The 19,419-nt window shown below is 32.4% G+C and overlaps 3 protein-coding genes and 1 long non-coding RNA gene across 8 annotated transcripts; 2 read left to right on the top strand and 2 right to left on the bottom strand.

Annotated features, from left to right (window-relative positions):
- Nucleotides 1–5: 5 nt before the first annotated feature.
- On the bottom strand, nt 6–2,840 carry LOC124439658 (28S ribosomal protein S18b, mitochondrial-like). Of its 4 annotated transcripts, XR_006946404.1 has the most exons (12): nt 2,295–2,597; nt 2,068–2,212; nt 1,696–1,776; nt 1,532–1,604; nt 1,402–1,451; nt 1,280–1,335; nt 1,008–1,028; nt 742–831; nt 601–667; nt 428–487; nt 137–323; nt 6–86 (listed from the first exon to the last, which is right to left on the bottom strand). XR_006946404.1 is itself a non-coding variant. In XM_046989953.1 (11 exons), the coding sequence occupies exons 3-11, from the start codon at nt 1,769–1,771 to the stop codon at nt 235–237; spliced, it is 582 nt and encodes a 193-aa protein (XP_046845909.1). In that variant the 5' UTR covers nt 1,772–1,776; nt 2,068–2,212; nt 2,767–2,840; the 3' UTR covers nt 6–234. The 4 variants fall into 4 exon arrangements, 3 of the variants coding, with proteins under 3 accessions (XP_046845909.1, XP_046845910.1, XP_046845907.1); XM_046989953.1 differs by lacking the exon at nt 2,295–2,597 and adding an exon at nt 2,767–2,840 and having other exon boundaries at nt 6–323; XM_046989954.1 differs by lacking the exon at nt 2,295–2,597 and adding an exon at nt 2,696–2,712 and having other exon boundaries at nt 6–323.
- Nucleotides 2,786–5,227, top strand: LOC124439657 (hydroxysteroid 11-beta-dehydrogenase 1-like protein A). The gene is made up of 2 exons (XM_046989950.1): nt 2,786–3,094; nt 3,469–5,227. Exons 1-2 carry the CDS (start codon nt 2,786–2,788, stop codon nt 4,045–4,047), a joined length of 888 nt encoding a protein of 295 aa, XP_046845906.1. The 3' UTR covers nt 4,048–5,227.
- LOC124439655 (WD repeat-containing protein 38-like) lies at nt 4,294–19,249 on the bottom strand. 2 transcript variants are annotated; one of them, XM_046989949.1, is made up of 13 exons: nt 18,830–19,249; nt 18,643–18,759; nt 18,480–18,577; nt 18,092–18,172; nt 17,846–17,998; nt 17,569–17,661; nt 17,075–17,131; nt 16,954–17,001; nt 16,592–16,718; nt 15,861–15,912; nt 14,656–14,737; nt 6,952–7,020; nt 4,294–4,380 (listed from the first exon to the last, which is right to left on the bottom strand). In XM_046989949.1, the coding sequence occupies exons 1-9, from the start codon at nt 19,083–19,085 to the stop codon at nt 16,614–16,616; spliced, it is 1,008 nt and encodes a 335-aa protein (XP_046845905.1). In that variant the 5' UTR covers nt 19,086–19,249; the 3' UTR covers nt 4,294–4,380; nt 6,952–7,020; nt 14,656–14,737; nt 15,861–15,912; nt 16,592–16,613. The 2 variants fall into 2 exon arrangements, with proteins under 2 accessions (XP_046845905.1, XP_046845904.1); XM_046989948.1 differs by lacking the exon at nt 4,294–4,380 and adding an exon at nt 13,949–13,985 and having other exon boundaries at nt 6,969–7,020.
- On the top strand, nt 14,829–17,314 carry LOC124439663. The gene is made up of 3 exons (XR_006946405.1): nt 14,829–14,873; nt 16,646–16,724; nt 17,006–17,314. It is a non-coding gene; the product is annotated as an uncharacterized LOC124439663 (long non-coding RNA).
- Nucleotides 19,250–19,419: the final 170 nt, after the last annotated feature.

Genomic DNA, 19,419 nt, shown 5'->3' with positions numbered 1-19,419 from the left:
TTGTGTGGACTGTAGGCTACTCATAAATGAATATATTAACAACATACTATGAATAATTACAATGTAATTATATTTAGACTCCTATCCACAATACTAAAGATGTCTTATAGAGGTCACATCTATTCCATACATCATCATAGCCAACCATTGTGTTACATTCCATTAAAGAATTGACAGTTGAGGGGCAATTCACAATGTTCCATAACACCTTAACTAGTACATAATAAGTTTCACTTATTTAAGTCGAACATTAACTGGTATTTTAGCATGTTGTATAGGCTTTTGAATGCTACGTGGGCCTGGTATTGTGTAATGAAGCAGACCTAGAAAAACAAAATATTCGATTACATTGTATATCTATGCCTCTCTTTAAAGTTCTAAGCTTAGGAATAAAGAAATCCAGTTAAAATGCACAATTGAAACTCACCATAGTTTTTAGCTGTTTGAATAACATCTATAAGATTTTTTTGTTGATGTCTACAAACACCTGAATTTTACAAATCTATAATGAGTTTGAATTGACTAAAATTTTTACAAATAATTTTTAGTTTTTCAAGAAAGAAAAACCAAGGCCTTCAACAATTAACTATGTCTATATACCTGTCTTTGCTGAATCAAATATCTCTCCTGTATGTGGAGATATAAATTGTTCAAGCAAATCAACATCCTACAAGAAAGGAATACTGTGCTTATGGTGTTTACCTTAGAAAACAGAAGTTACATAAAGCACTTTTTCTTTACCTTGTAATCAAGTTCATATTCTCCAGCGAGATATAATCGACAAATCGGACAGGGATTTCCGGAAACCTTCTGTGAGTTTCCCTTGCCTCTCTAACAAAATATCAATGAAATAAATTGATTAATTAAGGAATGTATATTCCTTGTTTTAAACAACAATATTTCAACAATTATTGACATTCATCATAGTCAAAGCTTGAAAAATTTTTTTCATTCTGTAAATGCATTCTGCAAGCAAGTGAACAAATCAAAATAATCAAAATACTTACGATACATTTTTTTCTTGTTTTCTAAAAAGAAATGTGGAAACTTATTGAGAAGTCGCTACAGAAAATAACCAAAATTCTTTTCTTGAAATATTTTGAAATGAAGGAATTTGTAATAAGTCATTGCAATTGTACATGTATGTTCATCTTTGGCATCTTTGAGAATTTCAATTAATAATTTACAATCCACTTTTTTCACATAAATGCATATCCTACTAATATATTTAATGTATTCTCGGATGATGGTTTTCAAAATAAGACAAAATTAAACATACCATTGGAGGCTTTTGTCCTTTAAAATTCCTTCTATAATATGCCCAGATTGGCTTCTCTATAAAGTAAAGAAAGCAATATAAAACCAGTCAATTTTCCATCTATTGCAATGATAAAGTTATACCTTTAGTAAAACCTGTCCTCTCAAACTCACTGTCTTGTGTGACTAAATTACTGGATGTATGAAATCATCAATCAGTAGATTATCATCAATGTTATCCTCAACTAAAGATATATCACTTGTATTATTAAACCTTTTATCTTGACCATCTTGTTTCATTGAAGACTTGATATTTAAGACAGCTTGTTGAACTTCTTGTCTTGTTCCTAATGAAACACATACCATAAATAATAATTTAGGAGATTAGAAATCAAATGGTTACTTCTATTGCAATGCCATTGGTATAATTTTTTTCACCTCCAATAAGAATGCCATGTTCTCTTTTTTGTAGCTTGACTATGACTCCTGTTTTTTTCTGGACATTTTTCATCATCTCTTCTACGGTCCAAAAATATATTATCATTCATATGAAAACGTCCATTTTTCTTACATTTGCCAACCCATAAAAGCTTGCAATACATAGCCCTGTGATTCAGCTAATGCTTCCCACCAGCTTTGAGTAAAAACACTAAAACCAAACAATTCCTGCCATCTGTTATTAGCTTTTATATTTTGATTCTGAAACTCAAAGCAAGTGATCAAATGCTAAAGAGGAAAACTAAACAAATTAATGAAAATATGTTTATGTTCAAACTTTTTTCATCATCCTTGAAGTTCATTAGTATTTACCAATTTGATCTTCATTTCCAGGTTTGAATTTGATTTGTTCTCTCACAAATTCGGTATCTTCTTTAACGCTGGCTCTGACGAAAGTTCTTGATAAAAGAAAATTTCCACCTTGTAATATTCTGGATTTTTGATTTGAATTCAACCCCTGAACGAAAATAACCACAGTCATATACACACAATGCTTCACTGTAATTTTACTAAATCCTGAAAAATTCACATCAACATACGTATTTGCTAATGTAAGATGCCGAGCATCGTTTTAAAATTGTGCAAATTATAAATGCTTGCTTTCCGTTGCAAGCAGTAGCCGCCATGTTGATTATTATGGCGTCACACCAGACTACGTGACCAATACAGACCTATAGTCACGATTGTCACCAATATTTACCATAATACCAATAATACAGTAGCTATTTGTCCTTCTATGGTGTTTCGAAATCGCACATGCTATGCTAACCCATACACGAGATTACAAAAGTATTTCAAGCAGCGTGCGTGCTTGATAAAGTATTTGTAATATGAGAATCTCAAGTTTTGCAAATGCAAGTCAAAGTAATAAAAGCTTGTTATTTTATTAGAGCCAGCCTTATGTTTACTACGGAAATGAACGTGCAGTGCCCACTGTTACCCATTGTCTTGTTCATTAATGAGGACGCTCTCCAAAGGGTAATTATCATATTGAGTAAAGTTGTGTTATACATTTCAGGACGCCTTTATAATGTTGAAGCCAAGCTGGTCGATTCTAACGCTGATTACAGGTTTTGTAGTATGGTACTGGCTGACAGGAAAACCTAAAAACAACGAAAGCTTTCGTAAAAAGAATGTGATCATAACTGGCGCTTCGACGGGTATCGGCGAACAAATTGCGTACAGATTTTGTGAGCAAGGCGCCAATGTTTTGATTACAGCAAGACGAGAATTGGCTCTGAAAACCGTCGTCAGAAAATGTTATGAATTAGGCGGTGGATCAAGTGCATACATTGTCGCCGATTTACAGAATGATAATGGTTCCAGGGCTCTCTATGATGTAAGCAAAATTTTTCGATTATTATAGCTAATTTAAACACTTGAACGAATTTCCCCAAAACGGTTTACGAAACAATACTTACATTAAATTAATTTATCGTAAAAAAAACTACTCATATATATATTAAGGTCAAAGATTTTGAATCTATTTTAACTTAAAGTTCGTTATCTGCCTCACATTATTAACAGTGGTCATCAATGAAAAATTCATGTTATGCAAAATAACACTTATTGTGTTTGCATGTACGCTGCTCCTCTGTTTCTTTCTAATCTTAAATGAAAAAATAAATCAATCCAAAAAAATAGAAATGCATGCTATTAAATAAAGCTCTGCGCTCTTTGGATAGACTGTTTAACATAAATTTCTCTTTTTAGGAGTCTTTGCGTCATTTTAAAACAGTGGACGTTCTGGTACTTAACCACGTTTTTTATGAAATTAAAAATTGGCAACATGACAGAAAGTTTGATGAAATACAGAAAGTATTTAACATTAACGTTATAAGTTATATACAGCTTACAACATTGTTCTTACCCAGTCTCCAAGCATCATCAGGACGAGTTGTAGTGATATCATCTGGCATGGGAGTTCTAACCTATCCTTATTTTGCATTATATTGCTCAAACAAACACGCACTGCACGGTTTTTTCAACGCTCTTCGACAAGACTTTGCAATGGATCCAGAACGAATAAATATGACGATAACAATAAGCGTTCTAGGTGCAATCGCTACAGAGAATGCAATGAAAGCATCTCCTAACAATCCTATAGCTGGTAGTAACGGCTGGTATCGTTTCAGTGCTGTCGACGCTTCAGTGGCTATCCTGGAGGGATCGTTATATCGTGAAAGACAAATTTACTTTCCTAGTTCTATGAAATTACACGAGTTTTTCAGCGTGAATTTCCCTGTGTTCACAGAATGGCTCATAAGATATGCGTACGGTCTTAAGTCGTAAATATTTATCATTAATACTAAAGAAAATTGCTCGATGGAGATCGTACGAAAGAAAAATTAACAAATTTCGACGTAAACACAACATGATACTTTGCCTACAACATAAACATATCGCAGTAGGATCTTAGCAAATAGATTATTTAAAATTTTAAAACGAAAAACTTCAGAACAGGACTTGAAACTGTCTATGTCATATATAACTTGAATGTACAATAACACATGTATACTACGATATATATACGTTTTCTTGTCATTTTACTATCCAATTCCACCACCAACTTTCATCAACCGTCACCATCAACATCGAGTGACATTAAACTGGAGTGCGAAGGAGCTGTTTAAACAAAGAAAATAAATGTCTTTGAGAAAGAAATATTTTCTCTGTTAAACAGAATTTGAATCATCAAAATGTCTACATAAAAAAACGTCAAAATGAATTATTCATTTTTTTGATTTTTACATACTTTGAATTTCGGAAACGGCCTCACCACATAACTTTCTTAATTCAATCCAGCTAAACATAATGCTGGTCACGATGCTACGAATATCTAAGAAGGCACCAACTAAATCTACAACCTAGCTACAGTGAACTAAGACATCTACATTAGTAAAGATATTCTTACATTTAGAAACTATATCTTCAACCGACTTACAGTGATCTAAGATATGCAATTCTTTCACTAATTAACGATCAAAACATGTAATGATGTAATGAAGATATTTACTGGTTGTTGATGTGTTGGAGTTGTAGACATACTCCTTAAAGGAATGTGATAGTCATTTTCACAAAAGATTCTGTCATTCATGAGATAAACTCGATCTCCTGTGGCAGGCCTCTGTCGGCATACACAACATGTAAAACATTGTATATGGCAGAATTTGTCTCGCAACTTCATTACCATCTCTCCAGGAGGTATTACCTCAGAACAAACAGCGCATGCGCTACCAGAACCGTATAACCTAAGAAAGACGGGGGAAAATAGGGAAATTAGCAAATTTACATTGAAATCGAGACTCAACAACGTGAAATTTCGTTCCGATGTATCTGCTGCAGTAAATGTTGAGATCTACCACAAAAATGATGTATCTACTGCAGTAAATGTTAAGTAAATAATAAAGACCTTTTCACGCAAAAATTATTAAGATGATAGTTGAAATAAAAATTCCATTCCAACACCAAAGTCGTATGATTGTAATATCTTTTACTTCCTGTTCGTAATTTACCTTAAAACCGTAAAAAGATTCAAAAGGACCGTTTCAATCCATAAAAGAAATAAATACACAACAAGAATTCATTAAATACAACGAACAGAGTAATACGAAACTGTTTTTTGAATTCGAAAGCATTTGCAGATAATAGAAATTTAACTTTTTTAACTGAATATGTTCAGAAATTCAAGATTTTATCTTCTCGTTTCATTAGATTGTTTTGGAAAGGCCAGGAAATGAGGAAACTTCCTAAAATGCAACGAACCAATCACAATCTTGAACAACATCGTAAATTTTCGTTGATGAAGCAGACCAATTTGAGCTTAGTGTGAAAATATAATGAAATATTTTGTCATAAATGATCGCGGAATTTTTGACAAATAATCTAACAGATTACTGCCTACATATGACTGGATGTTGCCATAAGGCAAAACTCTCATTAAATTTAATTGAAATCTCTAAATGGAAATGATAAAAAGCCTCTCTAATAAGGCAAATTCAATTTCCTCTGCACACAATAATGAGTTTTCTATTCTCTGTTTCGATATCTTACTTAAATATATTCGTTTTAATCACTCCACACACTATGAGATCGAGAAAAGATACTCAATCCGAGGTCTGTCGCGTGTATAACATTTAAAGAATATTTAATTTGCCGTAAAAATAAAGCTATTTGTAACTAAGACAAGTCATCAAGGTGTTCCACAGAGATAAGACGATTTTTATCGATATTTTCTTCGAATGCTCATAGCAATTATTTTTAAAGTAATTCGCGTATGTTTTTCTCGAAAAAACAACGGTTATTTTAAAACTTTCATTTAACAGATGTGTTTTCATTATCCCACACTTTCAAATGCTTAGGCTCCCAATAACATATTTATATGATCGAGTCATACTTTTAACTCTAACACATGGCTCTCGCAAACACACGGGAGATGAATAAACAAACAGCTAAAAGCCTATTAAGTTTCTCGGATTTAATTACGTTGAAAGGCCGTAATGGATTTAGTCGTACTTGAAGGTAAATCATTAAGACCTTTTCACGCAAAAAGCAAAAACAAATTAAGATCGTCAGCCGACCAATTAAAACACGCCCCCAAACTGACACGCGAACTTTTACTCATCTAAAGGACTATTTTCAAAAAGAAAGCCGCTCTTCTAACCCCGATAGACCAAATGCAATAGAATTATTTAATATAACTTTATCACTGAGACACGATTTGTGAAACCGTACTCGCGATGCACTTCTCACACATCGCCATATTTTGTGGGATTTTTCATTATGGTATAAAATTGCAGGAGGTATATTGAGGAGTAAAGGGCAAATATTTCTCAAGAGGACTTGTCAGAAAATACACAGACGTGCATAAGAGTACATAAAATGAGGACTACAACACTGGAAAGTACGAATTACCCAAAACGAACAGCAGACAATTATAGTGGAGAGACGAGACGATTTTATATATTGAATCGATGTAATAAGCTTGTATATACATAACTACCTCGGTGTTTTAAATTAAAGCGAAAATTATAGGAAATTGACATGACAATCTGAATGACAGTTGCTTTTAAAAAATTAAAAAAGTTCTTTAATTGAAAGCGAACAGATGGTTATTTGTCATCTAAAATATTCTTAAATTTTATAAGTTGCTTGAAATACGAATAAAGCTATGATAATGCAGCTTGTTACTCTCACCTTAAATAGTCCTTTCTGCAGAAGATCATTCCGTCTTTTGAGAAACAAGATGAGCCAACCTCTCCCAATCTAACATTACAAGAAGAACATTGAAGGCAGTCAATATGCCAGTACTTATCAACAGCATACAGCATAATCCTCTCCATTATGGTTCGTCCACAAGCAGCACAACTTTTCGTTTTATTATCATGCGACATATCTACAGAGATGCACGGAAATATGATCATTCGTTGTTTTCAATCAAGCAAATACTACAAAAAGACTCTGCGCGGTCAATCTTTTCAAAAATTGTCCAGTTTTAATCACATGAAAAAATAGTACCTAGATTTTAAAACATTTCACGTCGGCCACAGTTAAAAGAAAATAGATTAAAAAATAGGTGTTGATTGACAAGTGTTTATATGAATAAAGAGTCATTATCTTGAAATACACCATATACATTAGAGCTAGACATTCTCTAGTTACAATATTTCTTGTACAATACAACGCACAACAACAAGTTGCATCAAATTCTCAACCCATTCATATTATCATTTCGGGTAATGTCTGATGACTAAACACCGTCCCAGCAAGAGAACACCACATCCTTTACTTTGGTAGGTGCATGATAATAACTAATTTTCTGTCCACCGCCACATGATATCAGAATTCGCTTGATTTTAATAATTTGCAGTTTACATGCTATCGACCGGCAAAATAAATAGTTACAGAAGACGTTTCTCTTTGTGAACAAAATCACCGCTGCAAAAGTATCCAATGAACAAAGTTCAACTTACACATTAATACCTGCTCGATAACAAAGTTTGTGTGCAAGTTAAAATGAAAATAATTTGCTACTACAACGAGTCTGCAAGATCAAACAATGTAAAAATAGTTAAAGTTTGAAAGGAGTTGAATTTTCGCTGTAATAGCCGGGTATTATTTACATATATTGTCATCAACATACAGATGATTAAAAGTACAAGACTTTCTCATACAAAAATGATTTGTTTTTAATGAAAACAGTATGATGTGTAGGACAACAAGAGCGCCAAGTCAACATGACGAGAAACAAAAAATACGTAAAGAGACATTATGCACGCAACACATAATATAAGCGCATAAAAGAAATAATTTACTAAACATTTCTACACATTCACGATCAATGGTATTTATATGGGTATATTTTTGTATATATTACACAGGCAATATAAAATATGTAAAAAAAACACGTGATACAAGCATGGTTACGCTGAAGATTCGTGCATTTTAAATATTTTTCTACTAGCTAAACGTCTTCTAACATATAATTATATACGTACTTCTAAATTTCAATGAATTTAAACAGTGATAAATAGCTCAAATAATAGTTGACTACAATTACTAGGTTGCACTAATGTATAAAGCTGGTTTAAGCCAGAGATTCGTGAATCGAAATACCCATGAACAAATGGATTATTCTACGAATCAACGAATATAAAACAAAGACATGTAAGTACAACAAAGATCATGTACATATAGAGTTAACTTACTCCTTGAACACTGCATAATATTATCGTTTTCGTTTCGTAAAGATATAGAAATGAGGCTCACTGACAACGAGTTCGAATTTAACTCCGAAATGATCAACTCAAAATCCAAAACATTTTACAGTTAACATCGCTTACGCTTGTTAAATATAGTCATCTTGATAACAACCTGACGGTATTAAAGTGCTCATCAGTGTTTTGCTTTAAATTAACTTTAATCAAACTTGGCATCAAATTGAATCGGACATGTACGAGCACGCTGATTGGCTGTCCACATCAAAAAGCGCAATAAAGTTAGATACCTTATCACAAAAACAAAACGCGTAATTATTACAAAGATATATGAAAACCGTAGGAATTAATTAAATGGCACATTAGCAAAATGTTTTGGCCTGTCAATGTGATGAACTCAAGTCAAACATGTTTCGTGGGATCATCGGTCGAGTGTCGAGGAAAGCGCAAAATATAAAGTATAAACATACAATTTCTAAGCTGAAACTAGATTCAAAAAGCAAGTCACTCGCTATAATTCTAAACTTATAACATAAATTTTGCGGACTGAAACTGGATTCCCTTGTCAAAATTTAATGACCAGGTGTATTCAGGGCAAAATTGTATTGGGCTGTTGTTAAAAAGCGAAGAAAAAAAACACTACAAAGTTTATTAAAGACGTAATTCACAGAACCTTCGGAAAACGCCTATTTTAGCATTAAGATTTTTGGGCATATCATATATATAATTTTTTAAAATCTCCATGATTTTTTTGACATTTTTGAAATCATTTGCCAACATTTAGGTAAGTGGAAAATCGGTTAATAGCATCGTAAACGATAGTCGTTTCTGAATGCAATCAAAAAGCAAAACTTATTTTGCAATGGGAGCTGGTGATTAAAAATGTTAATTGACGCTTTTAGTGCAATTAAAATTTCAAACATACCGTTAATGTATATTGCAATAAAGACAAAAATTTTTCAGTAATTTCTGCTTCTTATTGAAATTTAACTAATTGTCACTTGTTGTTGCGAGGAATACTATAAAGTCAGTTAGTTTCTAAAACTTTGTTCTTGCTTCCCAGCATTCACAAGTAGCAGGAAATCAATTTCCCAGTATTTTGTCATAATTTGAATGATGGGGATAAAATCTTTGCAGACATAATAAACACCTAACGACTCTCACTTACAATGAAAAGATAAATCTTAATAAACCAACTCCAATTTCCTACTTCTTTCATACAAAACCTACGCATTCTCTCTTTTGCAAGATCGTGCATAAGCAGTAGAACAGATAAGTCAAGGGTTTTGCATCAATTAGGAATAACAGGATAGCAAAGGGTAGCAATACACTTACGGCCAAGGGATGAGAAGATATTGAGGGATTATAGTGGATTGACAGTATATAAAACCAGTGTGAGAGGGTCTGGAGTTCGGGAGACAATTCGAGATAGCAAAACAACTGAAAATGAAGAGCAAAAAGTTCAGTTTCTTAAAGTGAAGAGCTTACTATTATTAAGACTATGGTTGTAAACGTCATCTAAGCTGAAGCTAAAACGCACAACGCAAAACGCTATAATCCAACATAATCAAAAGGGAATTTTCTTAAGAAGTATGAAATCAATGGGTAATCACGATGCCTTGAACAGACAGTCAGCCTGGCTTCACATAAAATTACATACCATAGACTCATTTAACTCTTCTATTTCCGCGTGTCGTGAATTTTACATGACGATAAACGTTATCTTAGCAAACAGCGCGTATAAAGAAGGGTTGAAATAGCCCGTTTACACCATCTGTAAATTACAGATAGCATGCACAAACATGTGACATATTGTGCATTAAAGATAAACAATCAAAGTGGTCTATTATATAAGATGAGAAGGCAATTCGATGTTAATTCTACAACTTTAATTCCATCTACATAAAATAGTATATTGTGCACAGATAAGTCAGTTAGAAAAATACTGCTCAATAAGAATGATTTGTTTTAACTCTTATTTTCACAAGGCTATTATTAGAATAAGTATGATCTTCCCATATTTATTGATTGTTTATGTGTGAAGTGAACCACGGAGAAAATCTTCATATTTGTACGATTATTACTCTAACTTAAAAACTAATGTAAATTTCACTAATGGCGAATGCATCAAACACTTAACTTTCAAAATATAATCAAAATATAAGTATATAAATAACATCAAAACTCATTTAAATTGTTTTTTACTTTCTGATTCTTTATAAGATAATATGATTCCTAAAATACGATAAATCTACAAATATTCATCTTGTTCATTGAAAACAAGATTTTCGCCGCGAAGAAATATTCCAATACACAATTGTAAACACAAAATACATATACACAACGAACATATTCTTAGGTTTAGAAACGCTTTCAAACATTAATTCACTTTAACTTAAATCATAAATATCCATTCATCTTTAAATACAGTTACAAATTACAAACCACTAGATTGACGTTTTAGCAGTAAATAATAAACAAATAATATTTAAAATTCTACCTTAAACAACTCTCACAACGACGAGAATTGAACAAATTTGTCGAAGAATGAACAATGAAGCACATGAGTCAATAGCTGAAACATGAGCAAATGGGATTCAAACACAAAATGCATTTAGTTTTAATTGCTCTTCCAACACTTAACTTGTAGTAATTAAAAGCAAATTTGTATTTGAATGCCAAGCTTTAACGCATGCTGACGCCATGCAATATGGTAAGGAAAACAACAAAACCGGAAATCATGGATTTATGTAAAAAAAAATGTTGTTGCCATTAGCCAACAACAACGCGACTCGACATTCATAAATTGGTATTTATATTTAAGAACAAAATATATGGGAACAATCCCGTTAATATATAACAAAACTCACTTTTCTATACAACTTCCACGATATTCAGTTCCAGTCTTCTAATTTATAAAAAGCGAGCCCCAACTTCAGCTGTTATTTTAGCAATATGTAAGAGACTCTAGTAGTTAAAGAATTCTTTCGTAAATATAAACTGTACATTTACCGTAAATGCTCGTTTTAGGCGCCACTCCAGCTTAAACATCGACCCAGGACAAGTACAATAATTAGGATTAAAGAAATCTTAAAATCACCGCGGCGCTAAAACGAGCAACACGGTATCCCAAGTTGTACATCGTTAGTACGTCGTCCATATTTAACAAAATACCCTGAAGTCCATGCATGTTCAATAAAATACCCTGAAGTCCATGCATGTTCAATAAAATACCCTGAAGTCCAAGTATGTTCAATAAAATACCCTGAAGTCCATGCATGTTCAATAAAATACCCTGAAGTCCAAGCATGTTCAATAAAATACCCTGCAGTCCAAGTATGTTCAGCAAATTACCCTGAAGTCCATGCACGTTCAACAAAAATACCCTGACATCCATGCATTTTGAGCAAAATACCCAGAGGTCAATGCATTTTCAACAAAATACCCAAAGGTCAATGCATGTTCAACAAAATACCCTGACATCCATGCATGCTCAACAAAATACCCTGAGGTCAATGCATGTTCAACAAAACAAACTGAAATCTATGCGTTTTCAACATTAAAGTGAGAACATAAAATCAATATCGTTTAGATATAAATGACAACAAACTTACGGCTAAAAGTAAAGCTTTATAAAGTGATATAAATTACGTTCAGGGTAAACTGGATGGATAAGGACACCTTATTGACGTACTGTACATAGTTTTTGTACAACTTTCATGAACTATCAAGAAATTATTAGCTACATTAAGGCTTCGCGACAAGAATAAATAGTATACTTAAAGAAAGTTATTAATTATAGCATTGAGTGAGAGGTTGCAGACGAATATTGGTATGTAAGAGCAATTTTTTTATACAGCTAGCATATGTCATAAAACATGAATTTTCATATCCGTAAGTCGTAATTGAAATTAAATTCAATAAAAGCAGGGGAAGTAAAACAAACTATTTTACATTGAAAAATTATCTCGGGGGGGAGTAATTATACGCATTTACATTGAGAAATTATCTCAGGGGGGAGTAATTATACACATTTACATTGAGAAATTATCTCATAATTATACATTTACATTGAGAAATTATCTCAGGGGGGAGTAATTATACACATTTTACATTGAAAAATTATCTCAGAGGGGAGTAATAATACATTATCATTTACTAGGAATATAAATAAAACACCAAGAACCAAACGCCCAAAACAAATTCTGTTAAGCTAAAAGTTTTGAAGGTTGTTCTAACTAAACATAACATTACAGAAGCATGCACGCATGCGCAGCTGACACTTGAAATAAAACATATATACAATATGATATGACGTCACCATAAGAAATATAAAGTTTGAGATGGGACCACCATAACACAAAGACGATATGAAATAAGACCACCAATATAAATGTACAGTATGAAAGGCCATCACAACACAAATATGAGACACAGTATGAGACAAAGCCACCAAGAAGGAAAATTATACTACCAAGTTTAAGCATTTATATTGATGTTATGCATGTGTAAACTATACGGGAAATAAAATAGAATATCAAAAAAAGGGTCCGTGTTGCCAGTAAATCGTGTTAAAAAAATCGCAACTGTCATGGATATTCAAATATAGAATTATCCTGTTATCTTCCATGTTAAATATCACAATAAAAATCACGATAATTTAACCCTCTATAACTGATTATAAGCCTAGTATAACAGCATTTCGCTAATATAAAGAAACCCACATCATTCATATGAATATACAAGTGAATCAAAAGTCAATTATCAACTATAGATTTCAAAATTGAAATATATGAAAATAAGATTTCTCTTGAACTATCTGGGTGTATAAATACTGAAGTCCATAAAAATATACAAGCGAAACTAATAATTAATCAACCTAAAAAGGTGCTAAGATTATTGGTAAGCTTTAGCGTGTTTGTTTGTGTAAAGGAGTGTGAATGAAATTTTTGTTGCATTACGAGAGTCACAGCTAAACTTAATTAAATACATTTCACAATAAGGTGCCCATATTGTTCACAAATCAACGCGTCGTCAATTAATTTTAGAAAGAACAGCCACCCCGCTGTTGTATATTTTAACAAAGGACGTCGGTTGAGAGTTCTTGAGAAAGAAATCGCTACTTTAATACAAAACACGCCGAAAAAATTTCGGAAACAGCCACTTACAAAGAATATGTATACAAATATATGTATGTATATGAATATATGTATATTGACATATGGCTAAATAAAGATCCTTATCTATATAATGTAATTAAATATTGTCAACAACACACCATCATGTCATTGCACTTCTGTATTCACTGTATTACAATAAAATGTTATATTTTATTGAAAAATTATCGTAATGATCTAAAAGCCTACACTCATTTGTTTTCTAATCTATACTTCGACCTCATTATTTTTCTCCATCGTGACATAAAAACGATGAATACAACAGAATATTAATTGGACAACTAAAACCGCACTACTTACTTGAAAGGAAATGACAAGAACATGAGATGAAATAAATCTATATAAGTATACAAATACAACTCATATCTTAGCTACCTTCACATGTATTAAGAACGACTACTTTTAAGATAACACAATTCTCTCGTTTTTTTCAACAAGAAAGAGTAGAAATACGAATATCACAGTAGATCTATTTTGGAAGTAAATTTCGGCAGTCAATGTATAGTATAATGAAAGTGGTTCTCATTTAGGTGTGATGAGTTGCAATGATTAAAATATAGAAATATCAATACTAAAAAAACAACATAGTGTAGTCCTGTGTTTGAATGAAACTTTGCTTCCTGTGTCTTAAGCTACCTTTTAAAATAAGCATCAGACGTATAAATGTTAACTGATGATTTTGGCTACTCTTGTCTGAATTTAGTTAAAGCTAATTATTGAACATAATATCACGACATAGTCAGACGAATTTTATATATGGTTACACAAATGAAATCGCCGAGTGCTTCTCATTTATGAATATGTTGAAGACTTAGTATTATTAATCGAGTTTTTAAAGCTTTGTGAAAAATTCGATTGCAAATTACGTTATTAAATAAACACATTTAAAAATTGACACTATTCTGTAATAAATGGAAATTCTTGTCTTTTCATCATATATATAATTGCAAGACATCACTAACACATAAAGCATATACTGTAATAGAAAGCAATATTACTTCGCCTACCTTTAAACGAGAGTTCAATGGACAAAGATGTCAGCGTCTTATCGTTTGCTTCTTCAATCGATCAAACACCGTAAATTATTAGCTATAAACAGTTAGTTCGGTCAAATTTCAACGTTTATCGTAGACAATATACTCTCAAATATAACGACGAATTTGATACACTTATCAATAAGAGATAAAGTTAAAGAAAATGGAAAAACAAGACAAACAAGCTTTTGGTGAGTCGCTTCAAAATCATGGAAAATTTCTCTGTAATATCGTTATCTTGTCTTTCTTGTCATGATAGACGACACAACGTAAGTGGATAATTACATTTTATTAATATGTCAAACAACCCGAACAGCTCATTAAAATATGCGACTGGAACTTCTCTACTGTGAAATTAATTACGAACCGCATATGCTAAAAATAATGGCGCCTTTGTAAAATTTCACCACCGGAGAATACAATCAATTATCAGTATGAAAAATTGAGTTCAATTGTTGGCGAGAGGCTAGAACTGTTTCTTTATACACGACAGGGGTTAAATTAAACACCAGTAAAATAATCATAAATAAAATAAGACACGAAATATGTGACCAGAAATCTTAGTATCAATACGCTGTAAAATAATGACTCGCGCAACAAGCTTGTATTCTGAATATACACAGGATTTCAAGAGAATGCTGATGTTTACACTTTGAACTAGACCGTCCTGCCACTGGATTATCGCAAAATGACACAAATGTGTGATAATTATGTATTCATAAAGTATATTTGAATGCTTTTGTGAGGTTTACACAAGTTTAATTACCGGAGAGCTAATTAAAAATCAACAACTAACATTCATATGGTAAAATGAGAAGATAAAAGCACATCCAAAGGCCGATTTTAAGACACATAGATCATTATGTACCCTGAATGGGAGTACAGAATGCGGTACAGGCAAAAAAGAAGCGGTGAAATGCATCGCTCCAGTTTTGAATTTTCCAAACACAACATTATATGAAAAAGTATCATTAAAACCGCGATATAATTACTATTTGTAAATGATTTATGATAGATGGAACTAAAAGCACAAACATTATTACTAATCCAAATACTTCAGGATCCATCGCACAATCTCACCAAAAGCCGAAAATCTCTAATTTCATTGGCGAAATTAAAGTGAAATTAAAGACACCAAGATATAAAATACGAGGAATTGTTGTTCTTACTTTACTTACCATATTTTACACAGCACTTCTTGGAGAAGAATTGCTTCGCGCGATGACATTCCTAATAAGACAAAGTAGTCAAATTATTAAATGAAATAACTTTTTAAAAAGAGTGAAAAATCACGGAACTGCTAAATAATGATATTTTCAAGAAATATTTTTAGGACTAGGGTGTAGTTTCCTAACTCCAATTTAATTTATTTTAAAGACATCAGGAGAAACTCAGTATCTTCTATTTCTTAACCACCGCAATTCATAAATTTTATCAATTCTTAATTTATTTGAAAACGATTTGTCCCATACCAATTTCATATTTTTACTAAATTCTCTACGATACAATTTACATTATTATCTTTAAAAGTTCATGTTCATAACATAACCAAAAAAGTATATTCTTATCCCGTGTATCTCTGTTATTTTCTACTAACATTCTAAAAACAACAACATTGAAATAGTCGTTTGACAAGCAAAAATTTTCGTTATAGCAAACATAAAAGTAGAGAGTCATCTTCGGTCAGTGGAGACAAAGACTGATTCAGCGTTTGGGAAAATACGTAACTAACAAACAGTTATTCTTTGACTTAATTTTAAGTTGAAAATACGTTAAAGTATTTAAGTTGATACGATTTTACTCTTTGATAGATATCTTAAAGCAAATCAATTTTAATTTCCAAACATCTCGACATTATGTTGTGAATATATTTTGTGAATTTAAAATAGAAATGCTAAAATTTACTCACCATAACCCAGGATTGCCAATGTTTAGTAAACATATATCTCTTTGTCTTTTTCAGACATGACTGGACCAGAAGCAAGTATTGTCCCATTAGGTTTAAAACAGCATGTATGGATTTCATCAGTGTCACACTTAATGTAAAATAAAATAAACATGAATTTCAATATTGATGAAGCATGAAATGAAACAAATTCTGACCACAATATCCACTAATTATTCAAGATAAACAGAAAAGTCAATAATACACTGATGTTTTAAATTTATAGCAAATTCATCATCAAGTATTGTGTTAATGATGAACATTGTATACAAACTTTTGTTTAATACTTAAACAACCACAGGGCAAAAACAAATTTAATGTGCTACCTCAAGTTCTTGGACACAACTTCCATCATCAACATTCCATATGCGTACCTAGATGATGAATAATATGAAAAAATGAAGACTTTATAACACCAAGAATGAAAGCAAGTGGGTATGCAGTTACCGTATGGTCGTCAGCTGCAGTTACAAGTAAATCACCATTATGTGAAAATGTACAGGTCTACATAAAAATATTTATATTGTCAGAAAAATAAAAAATAAAACAAGTTATGGAAGATGAAGCAGAATGATATCTAGGCTTTTTACAACATATCTAACCTTTATCCAAATAGTTTAATCTTTTCCAACCTGCCTAACCTGTATCCTACATGTCCATAGTGTATCCAGCCTGTCCAACCTGTATCCAGCCTGTCTAACCTATATTCAGCCTGTCTAACCTGTATCCAGCCTGTCTAACCTATATCCAGCCTGTCTAACCTATATCCAGCCTGCCTAACCTATACCCAACCTGTCTAACCTATATCCAGCCTGTCTAACCTGTATCCAGCCTATCTAACCTATATCCAGCCTGTCTAACCTGTATCCAGTCTGTCTAACCTATATCCAGCCTGTCTAACCTATATCCAGCCTGTCTAACCTATATCCAGCCTGCCTAACCTGTATCCAGCCAGTGTGACCAACAAGGATTGCAAGCTTATTTCTTGTGCTTAAATTCCATAAAATGATAGTCAAGTCCCAGGAAGCAGAGGCCTTAAAAATGATTCAAAACATCAGTTCATTAGAGTACTTGTGTAGAGCAACAATCATGATTTAGCCTCGCTTTAATGCACACTAAATAATTCTGAAACAATTACATAGAACAATATATAAAATACACTCACAACAACTACATATAATCAAGTTATGAAAAATTACAATTGGTTTAATTACATACCAAAATTTCATTGCAAGATATAGAGACTGCTTTTACATTGCTTTTATGGCCATGAAGCACATGACATTGAGGAAGACCTTCAACCATAGAAGAGCACAAAGGTAAAGTGTCTATTGTCCATAAGCGTACACTACAATCCCACGATCCAGATGCCTTAGAAAAAGAATGCTTCGTTTAATTTTCAATTAATGATTCTAAACAAACTGACATAATTTATTTTAACAGGTCAATAAGAAAGATAACTACCATATACTTGGAGTTGCTTGAGAATGTGACACATTGAACTGAGCTGCAGTGACCAGAACATTTGTAAATTGCTTCTCCTGTCTGACATAAAAAAAAGGAAAAATAATGTATAGTTTCATTTCAAACTAAACCAAAAAACTGGACACTTTGATATTATATCAAATAGACATGATTTCTTGGTCTTTCAAAATGCATTTTCAAAGACCAAATTTTTCTTAATTGTCTGACAACTTTCATAAAATAACAACTTTTCAAGGTTATAGTGTAACTATGAAGGTATTTTAAAAGCATTTAAGTGATATTCAAATAACTCCAAAGTATTAACAAGAAATAGAAATTTCCAAAGCATATCAAGTAATGTTTGATTCAATGTCTGTATTTACGTTACCTTAACAGACCAAATAATGGCAAGACAGTCCCAAGATCCAGTACAAAGCCAATTACTGTCAGCAGAAAACATACAGGCAACTACGCTATGAGTATGACCTATTAAAACGAAATATAAAATGAGCATTGATGATAATGAAACATCAAATATAATATATACATACCGTACAATTGATGTTCATGTTCACCAGTTGAAACTCCCCAAATTATTGCACTGTGATCGTATGAACCTGTGGCGAATAGTTCGCCATTGGCAGCGAAACAACTGCAGTAAACTGGACCTTAAAAACATTTGCAATATCGTTAAAACATGTTTTCATTACAATTAGAAGAAGAAAAACACATTTTTACCTTTGTGAGTGACTAAAGTATAGAGAGGTTCTCCCGTTTTTGTATTCCATACTTTCACAAGACAATCGTCAGCTCCTGTCACTAAAAGACTCCAGTCGGGTGAAAAACTACACGTATTAACTTCATCACAATGACCAACAAGTGATTGGTAGCTTATGGGTGCCAGTTTAAATGAAATTAAATCTTCATCATCATCCGACCAATCTTTATTTTCTATTTCACTCTCCGATGAGGAGAGTCTATCCTTGTCTGACATATATTTCTTCTCTTAAAAGACTATTACAGCACTTAAATTTGTTTTAAAATGTTGAAAAAAAAATGAAGTGATTCTCGGTACTACTATTAAAGTTCCCAAGGTTCAACTGATCATCTGCAGTTCGTAACTTTGCAATTCGTTTACTGCAAAATTCTCCATTTTGAAAGTGAGGAATTTTTGTCTGAATTCGAAATTCGTAGAGCTCAACCCCAGTCTACGCGCATCATGTCTCTGCACGCGTGTTATGCAAATTGCCCTATTTTGGGACGCAAGTGTGACTGGCGCCATTGTGGCGTGTTGAAGACGTAATCGGCTTGTATTTAAAAAATATTAT

The sequence above is a fragment of the Xenia sp. Carnegie-2017 genome, unplaced genomic scaffold (genome assembly GCF_021976095.1).
Source record: "Xenia sp. Carnegie-2017 unplaced genomic scaffold, XeniaSp_v1 HiC_scaffold_19, whole genome shotgun sequence".
Taxonomy (NCBI): domain Eukaryota; kingdom Metazoa; phylum Cnidaria; class Anthozoa; order Malacalcyonacea; family Xeniidae; genus Xenia; species Xenia sp. Carnegie-2017.
This window is presented reverse-complemented; position numbering and strand designations above follow the sequence as displayed.

Excerpts from the sequence above, each read along its gene's own strand:
- LOC124439658 (XM_046989951.1), bottom strand. The coding sequence starts at position 2,381 with ATGGCGGCTACTGCTTGCAACGGAAAGCAAGCATTTATAATTTGCACA. Across the intron at positions 1,029-1,279 it reads AAGGACAAAAGCCTCCAATG|AAAACAAGAAAAAAATGTAT; the intron begins GTATGTTTAATT and ends ATTTCTTTTTAG. Across the intron at positions 488-600 it reads ATTTGATTCAGCAAAGACAG|GTGTTTGTAGACATCAACAA; the intron begins GTATATAGACAT and ends TGTAAAATTCAG.
- LOC124439657 (XM_046989950.1), top strand. The coding sequence starts at position 2,786 with ATGTTGAAGCCAAGCTGGTCGATTCTAACGCTGATTACAGGTTTTGTA. Across the intron at positions 3,095-3,468 it reads GTTCCAGGGCTCTCTATGAT|GAGTCTTTGCGTCATTTTAA; the intron begins GTAAGCAAAATT and ends TTCTCTTTTTAG.
- LOC124439655 (XM_046989949.1), bottom strand. The coding sequence starts at position 19,085 with ATGTCAGACAAGGATAGACTCTCCTCATCGGAGAGTGAAATAGAAAAT. Across the intron at positions 18,760-18,829 it reads TACTTTAGTCACTCACAAAG|GTCCAGTTTACTGCAGTTGT; the intron begins GTAAAAATGTGT and ends AATGTTTTTAAG. Across the intron at positions 17,002-17,074 it reads CTGCAGCTGACGACCATACG|GTACGCATATGGAATGTTGA; the intron begins GTAACTGCATAC and ends TTCATCATCTAG.